We start from the raw sequence: 21,121 nt of genomic DNA on the forward strand, positions 1-21,121 counted from the left end.
GAAGGGGCAGCCGGGTGGCTCAGTCAGTTAAATGTCCGACTCTTGATTTCAGCTCAGATCAGGAGCTCAGGCCCTTGGGATTGAGCCCTGCATCTGGCTCTGTGCTCAGTGGATGATCTACTTAAGATTCTCTCCCTCTGCAGCCCGCTCCCCTTCATGTGCACTCTTTAAAAATAATAATAATAATAATTAAGCACAACTGGAATGGCAGCATGAGGAAATCTGCAGAGGAGCATCAGAGGCTATACAGTGCAGGGTAAATTAAATAGTCCAGCGAAGTCACTAAACAAGTAAGTGCTGGGAAGATGAGTCTCCAGAGCTGCTATATTATCTAAACTGTCCACTTTTCAACAAAAACTTAAAAAATCTGTGGAGAAACAGTAAAGTGTGTCCCATAAACAAGATTTGAAAACAGTAAAAAGAAACTTTTAGTGGAACCAGATGTTGGAAGCAGAAAAAAGACTTCAAACCAGCTATCATATTAAAAAAAAAAAAAAAAAAAAAAAAAAAAAAACAAAGAAACCATGCTTGGAAGTAAAGGTATATAATATTCCATCAAATAGAGAACAAAGGGGCAGCCCAGGTGGCTCAGCGGTTTAGTGCCACCTTCAGCCCAGAGTGTGATCCTGGAGACCCAGGATCGAGTCCCATGTCAGATTCCCTGCATGGAGCCTGCTCCCTCTGCCTGTATCTCTGCTTCTCTCTCTCTCTCTCTCTCTCTCTCTCTCTCTCTCTCTCTGTGTGTCTCATGAATAAATAAAATCTATTAAAAAAAAAAAGATCAAAGGAAGTATTTTAAAAGAACTAAATAATGCAAATAATACAATCTGGAGAGTAGGAGAAAAGGAAATGAAAAATAGCTTCAGAGAAACATGAATCCTCAAATACGTGTAAGGAAAGTACCTAGAGGAGAAGAGAAGCGGAAAAATTGTTAGAAGAAATAATGCTTAAAAATACCAAATTTTGGGGGGAAAAATCTGAAAAGAGTAAGTTCTTACATAAAGTAGAATGGTCTACATTCACACACATGTCAGACTACAAATGTTGAAAGATCTTGAAAATACCATCATGTACAAGAAAACCCCATTAACAACTGATTTATCAGAAATATGAGACTTGAAGGCAGTAGGATAACATGTAGAGTGCTGGAAAGGAAAAAAACTATCAACCAAGAATTTTCTATCTAAACTATCCTTCAGAAATGAAGGCAATGAGGAAATGAAATTCCCACATTTTAAGAATTCCTAGGAAGCCAATCTTAGAAGAAATACTGAAGTTTTTTCAGGCTGAAAGGAAATGAGACAATACAATAATTTAAGTCCTAATGAAAAAAACTTCCAATAAAGGTAATTATGTAAGAAATTACAAAAGGCATTGTAATGTCCTATTCTTCCCTCAGCTGATTTAAAAACCTTCTATAAGACAATATATAATTGTGACATTATCTATAGCATAGAAATATATATTTGTGACACCATAAAGCAGGTGGTAGAAGCAAAGCTGTATTTTTTTTTTAAGATTTTATTTACTTATTCATGAGAGAGAGAGGCAGAAACAGGCAGAGGGAGAAGCAGGCTCCATGCAGGAAGCCTGACATGGGACTTGATCCCAGGTCTCCAGGATCAGGCCCTGGGCTGAAGGTGTCACTAAACCACTGAGCCACCCAGGCTGCCCGTAAGCTGTATTTCAATAATGAAGCCACAGGAAGAAATGAGAACATGAAAAGGTAAATTAAAAGGTTAATATAAAAACTATATATACCCATTCTCCCAACTTTTTTTTTTTTTTTTTTTTTTTTTTTTTATTTATGATAGTTACAGAGAGAGAGAGAGAGGCAGAGACACAGGCAGAGGGAGAAGCAGGCTCCATGCACCAGGAGCCTGATGTGGGATTCGATCCCAGATCTCCAGGATCGCGCCCTGGGCCAAAGGCAGGCGCCAAACCGCTGCGCCACCCAGGGATCCCCCCATTCTCCCAACTTTTAAAACAAAATTAAAAATATTACAACAATGTATTGATAAATTTTTAATATAGAGAGATACAACATGTATAACAAAAAAAAAGCTTTATAGGAGTAACATTTGTATTTCACTGGAATTGAGTTACTATAAAGCTAAAGTAGATTTTGACAAGCTATATACTTGTAAGGCCTATAGTAACCACTGAGAAAATTTTTAAAATACAAAAAATGATTAATAAAAGGAATCAAAATATTACACTAGAAAGTATTCAGTTGTGGGGCACCTGGGTGACTCGGTTAGGTGTCTTTTAATTTCAGCGCAGGTCTTGATTTCAGGGTCATGAGTTCAAGCCCTGTGTTAGGCCCCAACTGGGTGTAAAGCCTACATTTAATTTTTTTTAATTAAAAATAAAACAGTTGAACAAAGGGAAAAAAAAAGGTGTATGACATATATAGGAAACAAAGCAAAACACATAAATCCAACCATATAAACAGCAACATTACATGTGAGTGGATTAAACAAATATTATCAGAGTGGATTACCAAAACAAGATTTAAATATATACTGTCCATGGGAGACACATTTTGGATTCAAAAATGAAAATACAATGAAAAAACTACCATGCAAACAGCAACCATCAGAGAGCTGAAGTGGCTAAACAAAGATTTGAAAATAAAAACTTCCTACAGAAAGAGGCTCATTTTATAGTGAGATAAAAGAGAATCCATCAAGAAGCTATTAACAATAGTAAACATTCTGCACCTCACAACACAGCCCATAAATTCTTAACAACTCTGTATTTTGCTGTCAGAATTCTGAAGCAAAACTTGACAGAAGTGACAGGAAAGTAGACAATTCAACAATAATAGAGACATGACCCAACTTTCAACAATGAATAGAAAAAGGCAGAGTCAACAAGGAAATAGAAGACATGAACAGCACTATAAACCAACTACACCTAACATATCTACAGAGCATTCATATACCAACAGCACAATTCTCAAGACCACATGGAACATTCTCCAAGACAGATCATATGCCAGAACACAAAACAAGCCTCAGTAAATGCAAAAGTTATTGAAATAAAAAAATCTGTTCTCTGGTCACAATGGAATGAAATTTCAAATAAGTAACAGAAATCTGGAAAATTCAAAAATGTATAGAAATTAATGCACACCAAAATTTGACCAATGGATCAAAGAGAAAATCACAAGATAAATTAGGAAATCTGTAGAGATATTTGAAAATAAAAATGCAACATACCAAAGCTTATGGAATGCGACTAAAGCAGTACTTAAAGGGAAATCATAGCAGTAAACACCCCTGTGAAAGATACAAAGAAATCAAACTTCACCTTAAAACCTTGGGAAAAGAATAAACCTGAAACAAGCAGGAGAGGTAAAACTTTTTAAAGCCACAATAATCTAGACTGTGCCGCAGCAGACATAAAGACAAACATAAATCAACGTAATTGATTGGGTCCAAAAATAACAACTTGTGGTCAATTAATGTTTGGCAGAGGTGTGAAGAGAATTCAAATGGGAAAGAATCTCTTCAACAAATGGCACTGGAACAACTAAATATGGTTTGAAAGGAAGTTGAACCTCTATCTTGCACAATATACAAAATTTAACTTAACAGGGATCAGAGACCTCTATGGTACTGAATAAGGTAACTGATGTGTGCTATAATATGGATGAACCTTAAAAACATTATGCTAAGTTAAAGAAGCCAGTCACAAAAGACTGCATGTATGATATTCATATTTATATATGAAATGTCCAGAAAACTTATATCTATAGGAACAGAAAGTAAATTAGTGGTTGGATAAGACAGGATGTTTCCAGGGACTGGGAGTGATAGATGTTTGTACGGGGTTTCTTTTGGTATGGTGAAAATGTCCTAAACTTGATTTGGTGATGGTTGCAGAACTCAGTGAATATACTAAATTATAATTCACAAAATATACAATTTATCCATTTAAAGTATACATCTCAATAAAGCATTTTATAGATGGTATTTCTATCATCTATAAAGGAACAACAAATATAAAAGTAAATAACAAGACAATAGGAATATGAAAAAGCCAATAGAGCTCAGGAAAGAAATAATAGAAACATTTCACAAATGAAGTTTAAAGGAGAAAAAAATTACAGGAGGAAAGAGACAACAGGAAGAGTTAAAAGGACTCTTTAGGAAAAAAAATGTTAACTATGGGAAGCTAGGCAAAGAAGATCCAGTATATTTATAATAAGAATCTGTGAAGAATAAAACCAAAGGAATTGAATAGGAAGATAGTCCTAAAGTGATAATTCAATACAACTACTGAAATAATAAGATTTGAACTTACATATTGGAGAGGCATCCCAAATACTTGTACAATTGACCCGTAATAGCCACTACTGAGAAATACTCTATTTAAACTACTGACTTTTAAAGGAGAAGAAGAAAGTAAGGTTTTGGTCATTCAGGCAAAAACTCCAGGTCATCTGTATGGGAAAGAAAATTGAGGTAGTATTGGGATTTTATCCATTACACTTTGTGGATAATGAAGAAGAAATGAAGAAATGAAGTGGTGTATTTAATATATTTAAAGAGTGGAAATGTGAACCAAGGATTTTATATTCAGCCAACTGAACTTCCAGAAATAAGACTATATATAAAGTTATGACTATGTAAAATATTAGAGAATATTGTAATGAGTAATCTATTGAACAACAAGCTTCATACACCAGGAAATGATTGGAGAATTTCCAATATGAGGCTTTTGGAAGTATGTAATATATTTACCCTTAAAACTAAATCCAGGAGATCCCTGGGTGGCTCAGCGGTTTCGCGCCTGCCTTTGGCCCAGGGCGCGATCCTGGAGTCCTGGGATTGAGTCCCGCGTTGGGCTCCTGGCGTGGAGCCTGCTTCTCCCTCTGCCTGTCTCTCTCTCTCTCGCTATCATAAATAAAAATAAATCTTTAAAAAAAAAAAAAAAACTAAATCCAATTCTGGTCAGCAAAAAAAATTATAGAATAGGCAGTTCCAAGGGCACATTCTGCAACCCCCGCCATCCCCTACACACACAATTGGAAAAAAAAAAAAAAATCAAGCATAAACTGTCAACTTTTTCATAATTATGGAAAATTATGGAAAAGTCAAAAGTTAACAACCAAGGAAATACTGAATCAAGAAAAGAATTTAAGAACAGTAGGAAATCTTTTTGCCATTTTTATTTGCCTTTGTTCTGCCCCCTTCCTGAGTGTGTGGTAGTCTTAAAAACAGCAGCCTGCTTTCCCAGTGGAGGAATCAGATACTGGAGAGAGCAGAATAGACTATTTGCAGAGAACTGTTTGTTCTTACCTGTCTGGGCATTACTTGAAGAACTGAAACAGGGAATTCATTTCTGTTTTGCCTAAGAAGAAAAGCAGCAGGCATTCCTTAAAAACTTTTTAAGGTCAATAAGCAACATGCAGCCACTCGGGGCAAAAGATTATGGTTAAAGTATACAATAGAGCACCAGAGCCTGTGAGGATAACCTGGGGAGAGAGTTTCTTTGCTATATTCAAAGCGACACTTTTACACTGAGGAATTTCAAAAGTTACGTGAATATCCAAGATAGGATGCATGGTCTGAAACGATCAGAGAAGACTCGAAGCTTTCACTTCAAGCTGATCTCTATGTTCAGTGAAAGCAAGAAATGAAGGTGAAGGCAGAGGTGTAGATACCCTGACCAAGTATCCCAGTCCAGAGTGACAGGGGCTTTTATTCTGCCTATTTCCCTCCTCCCTCTCTCTCTTTTGGTGTTCAAGGAAATTTCTATTAAAAGCTGAACACAAGCTAAATGTACAGACACTTCAAAGCATGAAGGACAAGAAAATACAGACTTTACAAAAATTGTTCAAAAAAGTCACTGAACAGCTATACCAACATCATTCAATAAAAAAATAAATAAAAAAAAGAAAGGCTGTAGGGAGGGTAAAGAACCTGGTTTCCTGAGTTAACACATTATAATATAAAAATATCCAGTTTACAACAACAACAAAAAATAATGAAGCATGTAAACAACATATGACTGGCCCATTCACAGCAGAAATTAACAGAAACTCTCTATGAGGAACACACACATTGGACTAGCTAGACAAACTTTAAGTCAACTGTTTTAAATATATTAAAATGCTTTTACGAAAAACATGGACAAAAGCTATAGGAAGCCAGAAGAACAAATTATAAACAGGATATCAATAAAAAGATAAAAAAAAAAATAGGGCAGTTCAGTGCTACCTTCAGCTCAGGGCGCGATCCTGGAGACCTGGGATTGAGTCCCACGTCAGGCTTCCTGAATGGAGCCTGCTTCTCCCTCTGCCTGTGTGTGTCTCTGCCTCTCTCTCTCTCTCTCTCTCTCTCTGTCTCTCATAAATAAATAAATTTTTTTAAAATGATAAAAATTATAAAAAGGAACTATGTAGGAAATTCTGCAGCTGAAAAGTACAATAACTAAAATGAAAAATTCACCAGAGTGTTTCCATTGCAGATTTTAGCAAGCAGAAGAACGAACTGGTGGATGTAAAGATGAGTCAATTTCTATTATCAAGTCTGAGTAACAGGAAAAAACAATGAAGAAAAATGAACAGAGCCTAAAAGACCCGTGGCACCTAGTTCAACCAACCCCACCATGATATGCAAAATGAGAATTCCAAAGAAGAACAAAAAAAATTTAAACAGTGGCTGGGGGAAAAAAAAAAAAAAAAAAAACAGTGGCTGGTCCCAATTTTGATAAAAGACACAAATCTATATTTAAGAAACTTAACACCTTCAAGAAGGATAAACACAAAGAAATCCCCATTACAATCGAATTGTTGAAAACCAAGGACAAAGAGAGAAACTTGAAAGCAGTCAGAGAATCAACTTACCATGTACAAGGAATCCTCAATAATGTTAACAAATTTCTCCTAAAAAACCATGGAGACAAAGTGGAGTGACATTTTTAAAGTAATGACAGAAAAAATATCAACAAGGAAGTTTATATTTGGGATAACTTTATTTTTTTAAGATTTTATTTATTTATTCATGGGGGGGGGGGGCGGGCAGAGACACAGGCAGAGGGAGAAACCGGCTCCATGCAGGGAGCCCGACATGGGACTGGATTGGGGTCTCCAGGATCATGCCCTGAGCTGAAGGCTGCGCTAAACCCCTGAGCCACCCGGGGGCTCTAGAGCATTCTGTTCTTTTTTTTCTTTTTATTTTATTTTATTTTTTTTTATGATAGGCACACAGTGAGAGAGAGAGGCAGAGACACAGGTAGAGACACAGGCAGAGGGAGAAGCAGGCTCCATGCACCGGGAGCCCGACGTGGGATTCGATCCTGGGTCTCCAGGATCACGCCCTGGGCCAAAGGCAGGCGCCAAACCGCTGCGCCACCCAGCGATCCCGAGCATTCTGTTCTTAACAAGACTTGCCCTCAGGAAAAACTATTACCAAAGCCTAACCTGCTGGGCTTTTATCAGGGCTTAATGGCCCTGGGAAAAGGATATCCTCAACTCCAGCCCCCTCTTGCCATCTCGTCCCACCTCAGAGAGGGGGGAAGCATGTGTGATGTTCACAGTCCAGGAGTACAGTCTCACTAGAACTTAGAGAAATAACCATAGGAACAAAACACTTTGCCTCCTCCCACATCTTAGCACATTCTTAAAGGTCTAAGGCTGTTCATTACTAAGTTGGAAGAATGACACTACCCAACTTCAAGACCTATGATAGAGCCACAGTAATCAAGATAGTGTAGTGTTGGATAAAGAATAGACAAATAGATCAATGGAACAGAATGAAAAGCCCAGAAATGAACCCACATAAGTTTAGTCCACTGATCTCAACAAAGGAGCAAAGGCAATACAGTGGAGCAAAGATAGGGCTCTTCAATAAATGATGCTGGAAAAACTGGATATCTACATGCAAAAACAAAAAGAAAAGAAAAAAAGAAAAAAGAAAAGAAAAAATCTAGACCAGACTTCACACCCTTCACAAAAATTAACTCAAAATGTATCACAGAACTAAAGGCAAAACACAAAACTATAAAACTCCTAAAAGATAATGTAAGAGAAAATCGGATGACCTTGGGTATGGTGATGAGTTTTTAGACATGCCATCAAAGAGTCCATGAATGAAAGAATTAATAAGCTGGACTTCATTACAATTAAAAGTTTATTTTTTTAAAAAATTTATTCATGAGAGACACAAAGAGGAGGGGCAGAGACATAGGCAGAGGGAGAAGCAGGCTCCCTGCATAGAGCCCGATGTAGGACTCAATCCCAGGACCCCGGGATCACGACTTGAGTTAAAAGGCAGACACTCAACCACTGAGCCACCCAGGTGCCCCACAATTAAAAGTTTCTGCTCTGTGAAAACAAATGTCAAGAGAATGAGGAGACAAAACTGGGAGAAAATTTTTCAAAAATACACATCTGACAAAGGACCATTATCCAAAATATACAAAAACTCTTAAAACTCAGCAATAAGAAAACAAACAACCCAATTAAAAGATGGGCCAAAGAGCTGAACAGGCACCTCACCAAAAAACATATACATATGATAAATAAGCACATGAAAAGATGTTGCTCCTCAAGTGTCATCAGGGAAATGCAAATTGAAACAGTGATAAACCACTACATCCTTATTAGAACGGCCAAAATCCAAAACACAACACCAAACTCTGGTGAGGAGGTGGAGCAACAGGAACATGCATTCATTGCTGGTAAGAATGCAAATTGGTACAGCCAGCTTAGGCGACAGCCCAGCAACTTTTTAGAAAACTAAACATGCTCTTGCCATACAACCCAGGAATGACATTCCTCACTATTTACCAAAAGGAGCTGAAAACTTATTTCCATACAAAATCTAACACATGAATATTTACAGCAGCTTTATTCATACTTGCTAAAACTTATGAGCTGTCATGAATGTCTTTAGTAAGTGAATGAATAAAAACTGTGGTATATCCAGACAAGTAGTATTCAGTCCCAGAAAGAAATGACTTTTTTTTTTTTTTTACATTGGAGAAATGAGCTATTGAGCAATAAAAAAACATGAAGGAAATTTAAGTGCATATTACAAAGTGAAAGAAACTAGTCTGAAAAGGCTACAACTACAGGACATTCTGGAAAAGACAGTATGATGGAGACAATAAGAAGAGTGATTACCAGGGGCTAAAGGAGAGGGAGGTATGAAAAGGTACAGCAGAGAGGATTTTTAGGGCAGTGAAACTACTCTGTATGATACTACAATAATGAATACATGTCATTTATACACTTGTCCAAACCCATAGAAAAGTCAACACCAAGAATGAGCCCTAATATAAATTATGGATTTTGGGTAATAATGATGTGTCAATGTAGGTCATCAGTTGTAACAAATGTACTACTCTGGTAGAGAGTGCTAATAATGGGGGAGGCTGTGCATAAGTGGGAACATAGAATATGTACCTTCCACTCAATTTTCCTGTAACATTTAAAACTACTCTAAAAAATAATTTCTGAGGTGCCTAGATGGTTCAGTCAGTTGAGCATCTCAAGGTCCTGGGATCAAGCCCTGAATGGGGCTTTGCACTCAGCAGGGAGTCTGCTTATCCCTCTCCTCCTCCTTCTGCCCCTACCTCTACTTGTACACATATACTCTCTCTCTCAAATAAATAAATAAATAAATAAATAAAATCTTTAAAAATAATAATTTCTATTTTGGGGGTGCCTGGGTGGTACCGTTAATTAAACGTCTGACTCTAAGTTTCAGCTCAGGTTGTGATCTCAGGGTCATGAGATCAAACCCCACATCTGGCTCCATGCTCAGTTTGGAGTCGCTTAAGCCTGTCCCCCTGTCCCTCTGCCCCTCTCCATGTCTCTCTCTATTAAAATAAATAAGTAAATCTTTAAAAAATAATTTATATTTTTTAAAAAGAGAGTATCTCAAATTAATAAGCTAACATTACATGTTAAGTCATAAAGGAAGAGCAAATGAAACTGAAATCTAGCAGGAGATACTAAATATTAAAGCAGAGATAAATGAAATAGAAATTGATATTGATGAAACCGAAAGTGGTTCTTTGAAAAGATCAACAAAATTGGTGAACTGATAGCTAGACCAATAAAGAAAGAGAAAAGATGTGAATAAATAATATCAGAAATGAACATTAGGACATTACTGAAATTAAAAGCAATATTATAAGAGAATATTATGAATTATACACCAAGAAACAAGGTAACACAGATGAAATGGACAAATTCCTAGAAAATATACAACTTACCAAAACTGACTCAAGAAGGTCTGGAAAATCTAAACAGACCTGAATTGGGTAGAGATTGAGTTAGTCCATTTTAAAAAAGAGACAGATTGAATTAGTAATAAAATCTTCCAACAACAACAAAAAAATCCAGCACCATCTGGTTTACCAGTGAATTCTATCAAACATTTAAAGAACTAATCCTTCAAAAACCCTTCCAAAAAATAGAAAAGAAGGAAACAACTTCTAATATATTCTATGAGGCCATATTACCCAGGTACAAAGCCAGACACAGTTAAGAACAAGAAACCAATGTCACTTATAGGTATATGGGGGCACCTGGGTGGCTCAGTCAGTTAAGCATCTGCTTATGGCTCAGGTCATGATCCCATGGTCCTGGGTCCAGCCCCCTGCTCCAAGAGGAGCCTGCTTCTCCTTCCTTTGCCCCGTCCCCACTCATGTGCTCTCTCTCTCTCAAATAAATAAATAAATAAATAGATAAATAAATAAATAATCTTTTTCTTTTAAAGTATAGATGCAGGGCAGCCCGGGTGGCTCAGCGGTTTAGCGCCGCCTTCAGCCCAGGATGTGATACTGGAGATCCGGGATTGAGTCCCACATCGGGCTCCCTGCATGGAGCCTGCTTCTCCCTCTGCCTGTGTCTCTGCCTCTCCCTCTCTCTGTGTCTCTCATGAATAAACAAAAATCTTTTAATAAATAAATAAATAAATAAATAAATAAATAAATAAATAAATAAATAAATAATAAGGTATAGATGCACAAATTCTCCACGAAGTACTTGCACAGTAATCCAACAGCATAATAAAAGGATTTTGCAGTACCAAATAGGATTTATTCCAGGATGCAAAGATGGTTCAACATTACAAAAAAAAAAAATCAATTTAGTAGAAAAAAATTACCTAACACAATCATCTCAATTGGTGCAGAAAAAGCTTTTGAACATATCTAATGCACTTGCATAATAACACTCAGAAAACTGGGATGGGAAAGAACTTCCTCATGATGATTTATGTAAAACATCAAAGCTATTCATACTCAATGGTCAAAGACTGAAGTTTCCCCCTAAGATCAGGAACAAGACAAGGATGCATGATTTCACCACTGTTATTCAACATTGTACTGGTAGTTCTTGCCAAGAACAATTAGGCAAGAAAAAGAGTGGAAAGGCATCCAAATTGGGAAGAATCAATTTATCTCTATTTGCAGATGACATGATCCTATGAATGGAAAATCCCAAAGAATACACAAACAGCCAGAAAAAGATTAGTATTAGAACTAATAAATAAATTTAGCAAAGTTGCAGTGTATAAGATTAACACAAAAAGAAATCTGCCGTGTGCTGACAATACACTAGTAAAGAACAATCAGAAAAGAAAATTAAGAAAACAATTAAATGTACAATAGCATCCAAAGAATAGAATACCTAGGAATAAACTTAAATGAAATATTTGTACACTGAAAACTATACAACATCACTGAAATGAAGACAAAAAAATTGAAATTATATTCATGAATTGGCAGATATAATCTTTTAGGATAGCAGTACTATGAAAAACAATCTACAGACTCAATACAATCCCTATCAAAATTCCAATGCCCCTTTTTTGGCAAAAATGGGAAAAACTAATCCTCAATATAATCCATATGAATTACAATTCAACAACAAAAATGAGCAAATGACTTGAATAGCTATTTTCTCAAAGAAGGTACGTGATAGCCAACAATCATATGAAAGACGCTTAACAGCATTAGTCATAGGTAAATGCAAATCAAAATCACAATGAGGTACCACTTCATTCCCACTAGAATGACTATACATTTTTTTAAAAAAGCAAAGAACAAGTGTTAGTATGAATGTAGATTACATTACATTGCTTGTACATTATTGGTGAAACGTAAAATGGTACAGCTGCGGTGGAAAATAATTGGGTAGTTCCTTAAAGAGTTAAACATAGAATTACCATATGACTCAGCAATTGAATTCTAACTGAAAACAGCTACTCAGACAAGTGTGTATATGCATGTTCACAGCAGCATTATTCATAATAGCCAAAAGATGGAAACAACTAAAAATCCATCAATGGATGAATGGATAAACATTGTGATATACAGTAGAATATTATTCAGTAACAGAAAATAATGAAGTACTAATACAAACTACAGCATGAATGAATCTCAAAAGCATTATTCCACATGAAAGCAGACACAAAGGTCACATACTGTAGGATTCCTTTTACAGGAAATATCCAGAATAGGTAAATCCATAGAGCAGACTGGTGGTTGCAGAGGGCTGGGGGAAGATGGTGTGTGTCGTGAGTACAGGGTTTCCTTTTGGGGTGATGAAAACATATTAGAACTAGATAGAGGGCAGCCCAAGTGGCTCAGCGGTTTAGCACCACCTTCAGCTCAGGGCGTGACCCACGTCGGGCTCCCTGCAGGGAGTTTGCTTCTCCCTCTGCCTGTATCTCTGCCTCTCTCTCTGTGTGGGTCTCTAATGAATAAATAAAATCTTTAAAATAAAAAAAAAAAGAACTAGATAGAGGAATTGGTTGTACAACATTTTGAATGTACTCAATGTTACTAACTCATATACTTTAAAATCATTTTTATGTTATCTGAATTTCACTTGAATTTTTAAAAAATGTAAATTCAAGTTGTGGAAATAAGGGTTACAGAATAGTTTATAATAATTACATGCTCTGACACCAACCTCCCACACAGTAGAAGATTCACATATTACTCTTGACTCCCCCAAAACTTAACTACTAACAGCCTACTCTTTATCAGGCTCCTTACCAATAACGTATTTGTACTATATCCTGTATTCTTATGACAAAGTAAGCTAGAGGAAAGAAAATATTTAAAAACTCATAAGTGGGGTAGCCCACGTGGCTCAGCGGTTTAGCGCCTTTAGCCCAGGGAGTTATCCTGGAGACCCAGGATCGAGTCCCACCTCAGGCTCCCTGCATGGAGTCTGCTTCTCCCTCTATGTCTCTTGTGAATAAATAAATAAAATATTTTAAAAAAAATTCATGAGTGGGAGAAAATGCATTTACAATACTATACTGTATCAAAAAAATCCACATGTAAATGGACCCATGTAGTCCAAACCCCTGCTGTTCATGGGGTAGCTGTATTTTGACCAATAAAAGATTAAGAAGTAACACTGCAAGTTTTAGGACCCTGCCTTAAGAGACCAACAGCTTCCACTTTCTGACCCTCAACTACTTGCTTTTATTTTAAAAAATTTTTTTATTATTTTTAAATTTTATTTTTTTAAATTTCATTCATTTATTCATGAGAGACACAGAGAGGCAGAGACATAAGCAGAGGGAGAAGCAGGCTCCCTGTGGGGAGCCCAATGCAGGACTCCATCCTAGGACCTTGGGATCACAACCTGACCCAAAGGCAGACACGCAACCACTGAGCCACCCAGGTATCCAAGTACTTGCCTTTAGAACATGGCTACTCAGAGGTGGACACCTGTAGTCTGTAGGTCCGAGCAGTCCTGTGGAGAGACACATGCAGCCAACAGCCAACAGCCCTGGCTTAGTTTTCTACCTCCAGCTAGTACCAGCTTGCCAGCCACGTGAGTGAGTGACCCACTTGGAGGTGGATTCTCCAGTTTGAGTGTCTGAGCCTCATTGAGAAGAGAGAAGCCATCTCTCTTGAGCCCAGCCAAAACTGCAGATTCACAAAAGCATTATTTTGTTGTGGTTCTAAGCTTCAGAGATTTGGGTTGCTTTGTCCTACAGAAACAGCTGAAACACCCTTCTTTGATTTTGCTCTTCTGTGTGTCACCTCACTTTTGACAGAGATCTCATTTTTTTTAAACCAGAACTTATGTTCCTGAGCCTTTCTCTGTTTTGGCCACTTGTTTTGTGAGTAGTAACTTGTAACCAAGCTCTAATAACTTATTAAAATATTTAAAATATGTGAGAATAGGATTGTCCTAAATTTTTATGTTTTGGGTGACTTTTTTCTGATGAGAGATCTTCATCTGTGATTTGTTGTTCATGCTTTTTTTCTTTTATCTTTTTTTGAAACTGTTGATTCCTTTCTGACCAACAATTACTTTTTATTTATATTTTTTAATTTTTAATTTTATTTATTTATTTATTTATTTTTTCAACAATTACTTTTAAATGAGAAGAATTATTCTTGAAATTGTCCTTTGCAGGAGTTTTGGAAGAGGCTAGTACTGGGTTTCAGGCTAGCAGGAAATCCCTTACAACACAGGATGGTATGTGTGAAGGACATATTTTCACTTTCCATTCTCCCAGCCATAAGAGATTAGTGTCCCTCATGGTGGGACAATACAGAGTCTCTGGCCCAGGTTGCTTTGCCTCCTGCACACAGTTTCAGTGTGTCATTCACCCTTGCCTCTTCCACATCTTTCTGGTAGCAGACTAAGTCAGGGTGACGCCAGGGTGGTTGGGTTTTCCCACCAGATGTTTTGCCACCCATGCTAGGCATTTTCCTACATGACATACAGAGGTCCTGTGTGCAAGTCATTCCCAAAAGATGCTGCTGCATAATCTTCATTTCTATAAAAAAATTTTTAAGGCATTTAAGATTATTTTTTTTAGTAGGCTGCACACCCTCTGTGGAGCCAAACATGAGGCCTGAACTTACTACCCTGAGATCAAGACCTGAGCTGAGGTCAAGTGTCAAACACTTAACTGACTGGTCCACCCAGGTGTCCCAAATTTTTAAAATTTTGAATCATGTGTGTTTTATCGTACCCATTTATAACATTCTATTTGCACTATAGATGAATGAAGCCAAGATAAGTTGGTTTTGTGCTTAGTTCAGATTTTTAAAAATAAAAATAATAATCATACTAGGTAGATTAATTGTAACACTCAGCTGGGGAACAATGAGCCGACTTGATTTAAATACTGATACCTCCACAACAGCTAAAGTCCCTTCTTCACTGTCTCCTATATCACTACCTAATGGTGTCCAGGATAAATCTTAACACCAAGTGTCGAAGGCCTTTCATAGCACTGAAGTGTGTAGTGAGGAATGCAGCCAGGAACAGGCCTAACTATTTAACACAGACTAGTAGTCCAGACTTTTACTTGATCTCAGTTGAAAAAAATGTTAAATCTAACACCTTTCCTATTTTCGAGCTCTATTTTCTCTTAACAGCTATAGTTCTCAATTCCCACACATCTGAGCGATGTGCCACATCTGTCAGCACATTTGCTGTTACAGGGATTCTTAATCGCAAGCTCCCAGTTTCTCAAGGTGTGTTCTACTGATGCTTACATGCAGTAGAATCTTAGACAAGCCTTTGGACAGTATTGCACTCAATTGTTCAAAGACTTAAGGCCTCCCCTCAAATGTACTGGATCAGTCCGTAGGGTTGAAACCAGGGAGTCAATCCCTTTAACAAAAGCCCTCGGTCTTCAAGCTCAAGTTTGAGAACCACTGCCTAGGACATCATTTTAGGCTTAGAAGTTGAGATTGAAAAACTCAACAATAGGGCAATTCTTATCTTCCCCATCTCCACCTCTATCTGGTGAGAATCCTTGCTCAGAGCAAGAGCTTGTTCCTCTTTTGGTCACTCTCGGTGATCTCAGAAAATCTCCATCAGTGTTCCATTTCCCCAGCTCATTAGCCCCAGCAGGGTGTTCCTGTGTCATTTTGTGTGTAAGTTATAGAATATGAAGTCAAAACATGATTTTCTGAACTAAGCAGCCTCTAATGCCTATGGCACAAACTCAATTTTTTTCTTTTTTTAAAGATTTTATTTATTTATTAATGAGAGACAGACACAGGCAGAGGGAGAAACAGGTCCCATGCAGAGAGCCCAATGTGAGACTAGATCCTGGGTCTCCAGGATCACACCCCGGGCTGAAGGTGGCGCTAAACCGCTGGGCCACCGGGGATGCCCCAAACTCGATTCTAATTAATTCCTATGAACAGAGTCCTCTGCGTTCCTGAAAGTTGTATTCATGTCATTTCATAATGTAGCTAACCACTTCCTCCTTAATAAAAAGTAAGCTAAGATTTAAAAAGACCAATTGATTAAGCTCTAGCATTTTAATCTTTGATAAAGGGCCAATGGGGGACATTTTCAGAGAAACTTCATCAAAAGAGTGATAGGACTCAAAGGAAAAAAGCTATGCAGAAACTATCTAAAAATTCAGACATCTAACAGGTAACAAAATGAAATTATAGTACATCTTCTGTCTCATTGTAACATTTAAAGGCCATGCTTCAGGTTTGCCACAGCTCAGTTCTACTTTTAAACTTCCTCCTTCTATTTTTCTTGCTTAGAAAGGGACTCATTTGCTTTTGTGATAGGTTTCTGCTCTCCGAGGATAAATATTTCCATTCTGTTCCTTGGTAACTGCACTCTAAGAACATGATGTAATTGCATGCTATTTTGGGTTTGGAACTATTTTTACACAATATTTGCCTTTGTCCTGGCTCTCTGGTTTTGTCAAGTGATTTAAGCCAATGCCGCTACTCAGTGTGAGCCAAGACAGGCAGCATCAGCATCACTTGCGAGCTTGTTAGAAATACAAATGCTCAAGCCCCACCATAGACTTACTGAATCCAAATTTCAAGGAGATGGCATTCTGAATTTCAACAATGCTTCCAAGAGATTGTACTATATGCCACGAGTTGTAATGGAAGCAGTTATGAAAGGATTTAGCCTTGTGCTAAGAAAAAGAACATCTACCCTTTTGAGATGATCATCTATTTTCTTCTGAAAATGAACTGACCCATTTAATTGTTAGATTCCCATTTTCAACTATTTCAGAAATCAATGAAGAGACTATACCAAAATTATACTGATCATCTAATGTTTACATTTATAATTCCAAGAGTTTGGGATTTTTGTTCCTTTGGTCATTACTATGAACACTAATTATCTCTGCATATTATTAAAGATGATTTTGTTAATTGTTCATTTTGGATTGTGCAAATATAGGCTATCCTCATATTTAAGATTATTGTGATAAAATTACCGTCTTTATGGTTGTAGAACTTCTTTTTACTTCAGTATATATTTTGAATAGAATGAGTTAATTACTCTATATTGTATCAACTTGACTGTGAACACCTTGAGGATGGGGACTAAGTTTTCTTCATGTTTTCAATTTCCTTCTTACTGTGTAGCCTGGTATTTAGGTTAAAAAAGAGCTTAAAAGATTTGTATGGAATTTGAGTAAAACAACAACAGCAACAACAAAAACAGAAAACCTATTCCAATAATGAATTTAATCTTGGTTTGATATGCGTCTTTGTGGTCAGAGTAATAAACCCTACATACATATATAGATATAGATATCTAGATATCTTTTCATTTTACAAAATACTTTCACCTGGGATCCCTGGGTGGCACAGCGGTTTGGCGCCTGCCTTTGGCCCAGGGCGCGATCCTGGAGACCCGGGATCAAATCCCACGTCGGGCTCCCGGTGCATGGAGCCTGCTTCTCCCTCTGCCGGTGTCTCTGCGCCTCTCTCTCTCTCTCTCTCTCTCTCTCTCTCTCTCTGTGTGTGACTATCATAAATAAATTAAAAAAAAAAAGTAAAAAAAAAATACTTTCACCTAAGTTTTCCTGTTTGGGCCTCAAAAAGTGTTGCGTAATTAGTGCAAAAGTTAGCACCCCCATTTTGCAAATGAGAAAACTGAAGTGCCAAGAAATTAAATCTTTTTACCCTATAGGGTTGCTCATCTATAAGCAGGTGGGTGGCAGGGTGGAAGTTCTATGATCTTTAAGCTTCTTTCCTTTAAATATGTTAAGGTTTAAAAAAATTAAGATGTTAGGGTTTAGTTATTCTACTCCGATATTCAAAGTAGCCATGCAGATCAAAATTTACTCGATGCCAGAGCAACCTTAGAGAAGTGTTCATACAGTTTTAGATACAGGATTACTAATTAACGCTTGAGTCAGGGTTTTTCAATGTTGTCACTATTTATATTTTGGATTAGATAATCCTTTGTTATATGGGAGTTGACTGTCCTGTGTATTGTGGAACGCAGGGTAGAGGGTAGAGAAGTTATAGGGTAGAGAAGTTATTCCCTACTCCCCTCATGACCAACTCAATAAACGGTGTGGCTAAATAAAAGAAAGTAGCATACTGAGAATGCAGACAACTGACCAGTGAACCTTTCACAGACCAGATGAGGAAATGCACATTGTTCCCCTGCACCTCAACCCTTACCCCAGTTTGTTTATGTTAAGTGTCCTGTCTGAATGACACTGACAGAGACAGTTGGACAATGTTTGCTACAATTGTGGAGACAGTATGTATTGCCATCTAAAATATTATTTTCTAAATATGTTTCGTAAGAGTATTACCCAATTCTGAGGAAACAAGAGTTGCTTCTCAGTCCAAACAAAGGCCATAGGACAGTTCTAATAATGACTTAACTCTAACTTGTTCAGTCATATCCATTGAAAAAAAAAAAGGGGGGGGGGTACCTCATGGGTCAGTCCAATTAGCACGCCAGAAAGGCTGGTTGCTGTGAGGTTCTGGAACCGGCCTCTGGGAAACTTGTCATATATTCCTTACTGCTCAAACCAGTTCTGCCTATTGACCCAAATCTTCAATCTTTATATAATTGTTGAGATTGGATAACTCACCTGTCTACTTGACTGTCTTTCTACTTACTCTGTTCAGCTCTAGATGAGAGGTACCACTTTCTCTGAGTGTTAAATAACTATTCTGACTTATTGAATGACACAATTTTAGGACTCACCAAAGAAAGACTGGAGGCACAGTGGCAAGGAATGTGGGTCTGAGCAAGGGCAGTACCAGATAAGATGGAAGAAAGCAAAGAAAGTTGCTAGACATATTTGGGGAAAGGGTAGGGTTTGAGGATTGACTGGATGTGGTGCTCAGGTGCTGGAGGTGGGTAGAAGGGGTAGTTGAAAATAACTAACCTGAGTACCTTTCCTTAACCAATCTAGGAGATCCAAGGAAAGAAGTGGTAGTGTGTGTGTGTGGGGGGGGGGGGGGATGATGGAGAGAAGAGAATACAAGAGGAATTAAGAAAAAAAAATATTAGCAGTTCTAAATGCTGTAAAGGAGTTAAAGGTGAATGAAGATAAGAAGAGACAATGCAAAGGTCATTAACAATTATCAAGGGAACCAATTCCATAGTGTCCTCAGTACTAAAACCCTACTTTCATTACCTGTAATTGAAAAACACAATCATATGATGGATTTTGGTTGAGTTATGAACTTATTTATATGCAGTCTTTTAATGGTCCAAAAGTAAATCACCTGTTTGATGAATCACCATTATTGAATAAAAATATATAATAAAATGGAACTGCTCCGGAAAACCCATCATGTACTGTCATGATTGTCTTTGGGAGAGAAACCAAATATTGGGTGGTTATAGGAATGAACTGAGGCATAAGAAGGGAATAGGTAAGGGATATGAATAATTTCAGAGAAATTTAGAAGGGACAGGAGAAACCACTGCTTAGGTTGTCAGAGGCAGGCTGGAACTGCTCTTGCTGAGGAGGATCTGAGGTACCCTGCAGAGATCAGGACAGTCTCTGGATTTTTTTTTATGGAATATGCTGTTAATAAATAAACTGCATACTTTTCATCAGACTAATAATGATTTTGATGGTTGATCTGCTGAGGGAATATGGTTTTGAAAATAGACATTTGAAGGTAATATTGAAATGATTGAATTTCTATGACCTGATTACTATATCCTAAAGAGCTAGGGGAAAGTAGACAGTGGGAGGAAGACTTGATTGGCTATTTTTATTGTTATTTTTCTGGTTTTAAGAAAAAGGTAAGTAACAGTCAATCATAAAAATAGGAAACATGACAAGTAGGAATGTCATGTAATCTCATCTTTCAGTGATTACCTCTTTCAAGATTTGGTGCATTTCCCCCCAATTTTTATTATCTAAACATAAACTAAGTTTATATAAAAATGGGATACTTCAGTACATTCTATTTTGCAACTCTCATTTCACCCCATTTAGCTATATAGCTTGCACATTTTTCCACATCAGTATCTGTAGAGCTACCTCTCTAATGATTGCGAAGTATTTTATTGTACTGCTACTATGTATGAAAAATATTTCCTGGGGATCCCTGGGTGGCTCAGCGGTTTAGTGCCTGCCTTTGGCCCAGGGCTTGATCCTGGAGACCCAGGGTCGAGTCCCACGTCGGGCTCCCTGCATGGAGCCTGCTTCTCCCTCTGCCTGTGTCTCTTCCTCTCTCATTCTCTCTCTCTCTCTCTCTCTCTCTCTCTCTCTCTCTCTCATGAATAAATAAAATGTTTAAAAAAAAAAAAAAAGAAAAATATTTCCTAATAAGGCAAGTGTGAAGGAGAAAAGTCTCTGGACTTTTCTTTTTAGCATACCTCAAATATTTTATGAAGAACTTGTCCTGTGTTTTCGGCTCCACAGAAGTAAAATGTGGACTGCTCTGAGCTAGCAAGCTTGGCAATGCCTTTCTTCTCTTTCACAAAAGAGGAGGTGGCCAAGTCTCTAAATAAAGATCTCTGGGTAAAGAAAAAAAAAAAAATCTTGAACAAGTACCAGATTTTGTGTGATCATAAAATGTAAAGCATATATTACACATTAGGAAATGGCTTGAAGAGCTCTCTTAAATTTAATTGTATGATAAAAAAATATCACTGAATATATCACTCCCACTGAAATGTCTGAGGCTAGGGATAAAAATTCTTCAGTGCTTCCAGTTTTAAAGTATGTTCCAAGTAAAAGGATTAATTGGGAAGCCATCCCACAGAATAAAGGATATGACTTTGCTTGGTGGGAAGGAGTTGGCTAGGCTAGAGAGGACATATGGCTCCCTTTGCTATTTCTTTGGTGGTGCAGATCTTTCAGGTGGCTTCCCTTCCCTCAGAGACCACTGACAGGGTCTTTCC

The 21,121-nt window shown here is 37.4% G+C and overlaps 1 protein-coding gene across 15 annotated transcripts in view; it reads right to left on the reverse strand.

Moving 5' to 3' along the window:
* Positions 1-21,121, reverse strand: part of LOC144324002 (uncharacterized) — a 61,296-nt gene that overhangs the window by 10,190 nt on the left and 29,985 nt on the right. For 8 of the 15 annotated variants that reach the window (XR_013389390.1, XR_013389387.1, XR_013389382.1 and 5 more), the window contains one exon: positions 20,594-20,734. The exons of the other annotated variants lie outside the window; for them this stretch is intronic. Coding sequence is in view for 1 of the 8 variants with exons in the window: in XM_077915092.1 (XP_077771218.1) it covers positions 20,594-20,734 (141 nt within the window). In the remaining 7 variants the exon portion in view is untranslated. The remainder of the gene's footprint in view (positions 1-20,593; positions 20,735-21,121) is intronic. 15 annotated transcript variants of the gene reach the window in all.

The sequence above is a fragment of the Canis aureus genome, chromosome 11 (genome assembly GCF_053574225.1).
Source record: "Canis aureus isolate CA01 chromosome 11, VMU_Caureus_v.1.0, whole genome shotgun sequence".
Taxonomy (NCBI): domain Eukaryota; kingdom Metazoa; phylum Chordata; class Mammalia; order Carnivora; family Canidae; genus Canis; species Canis aureus.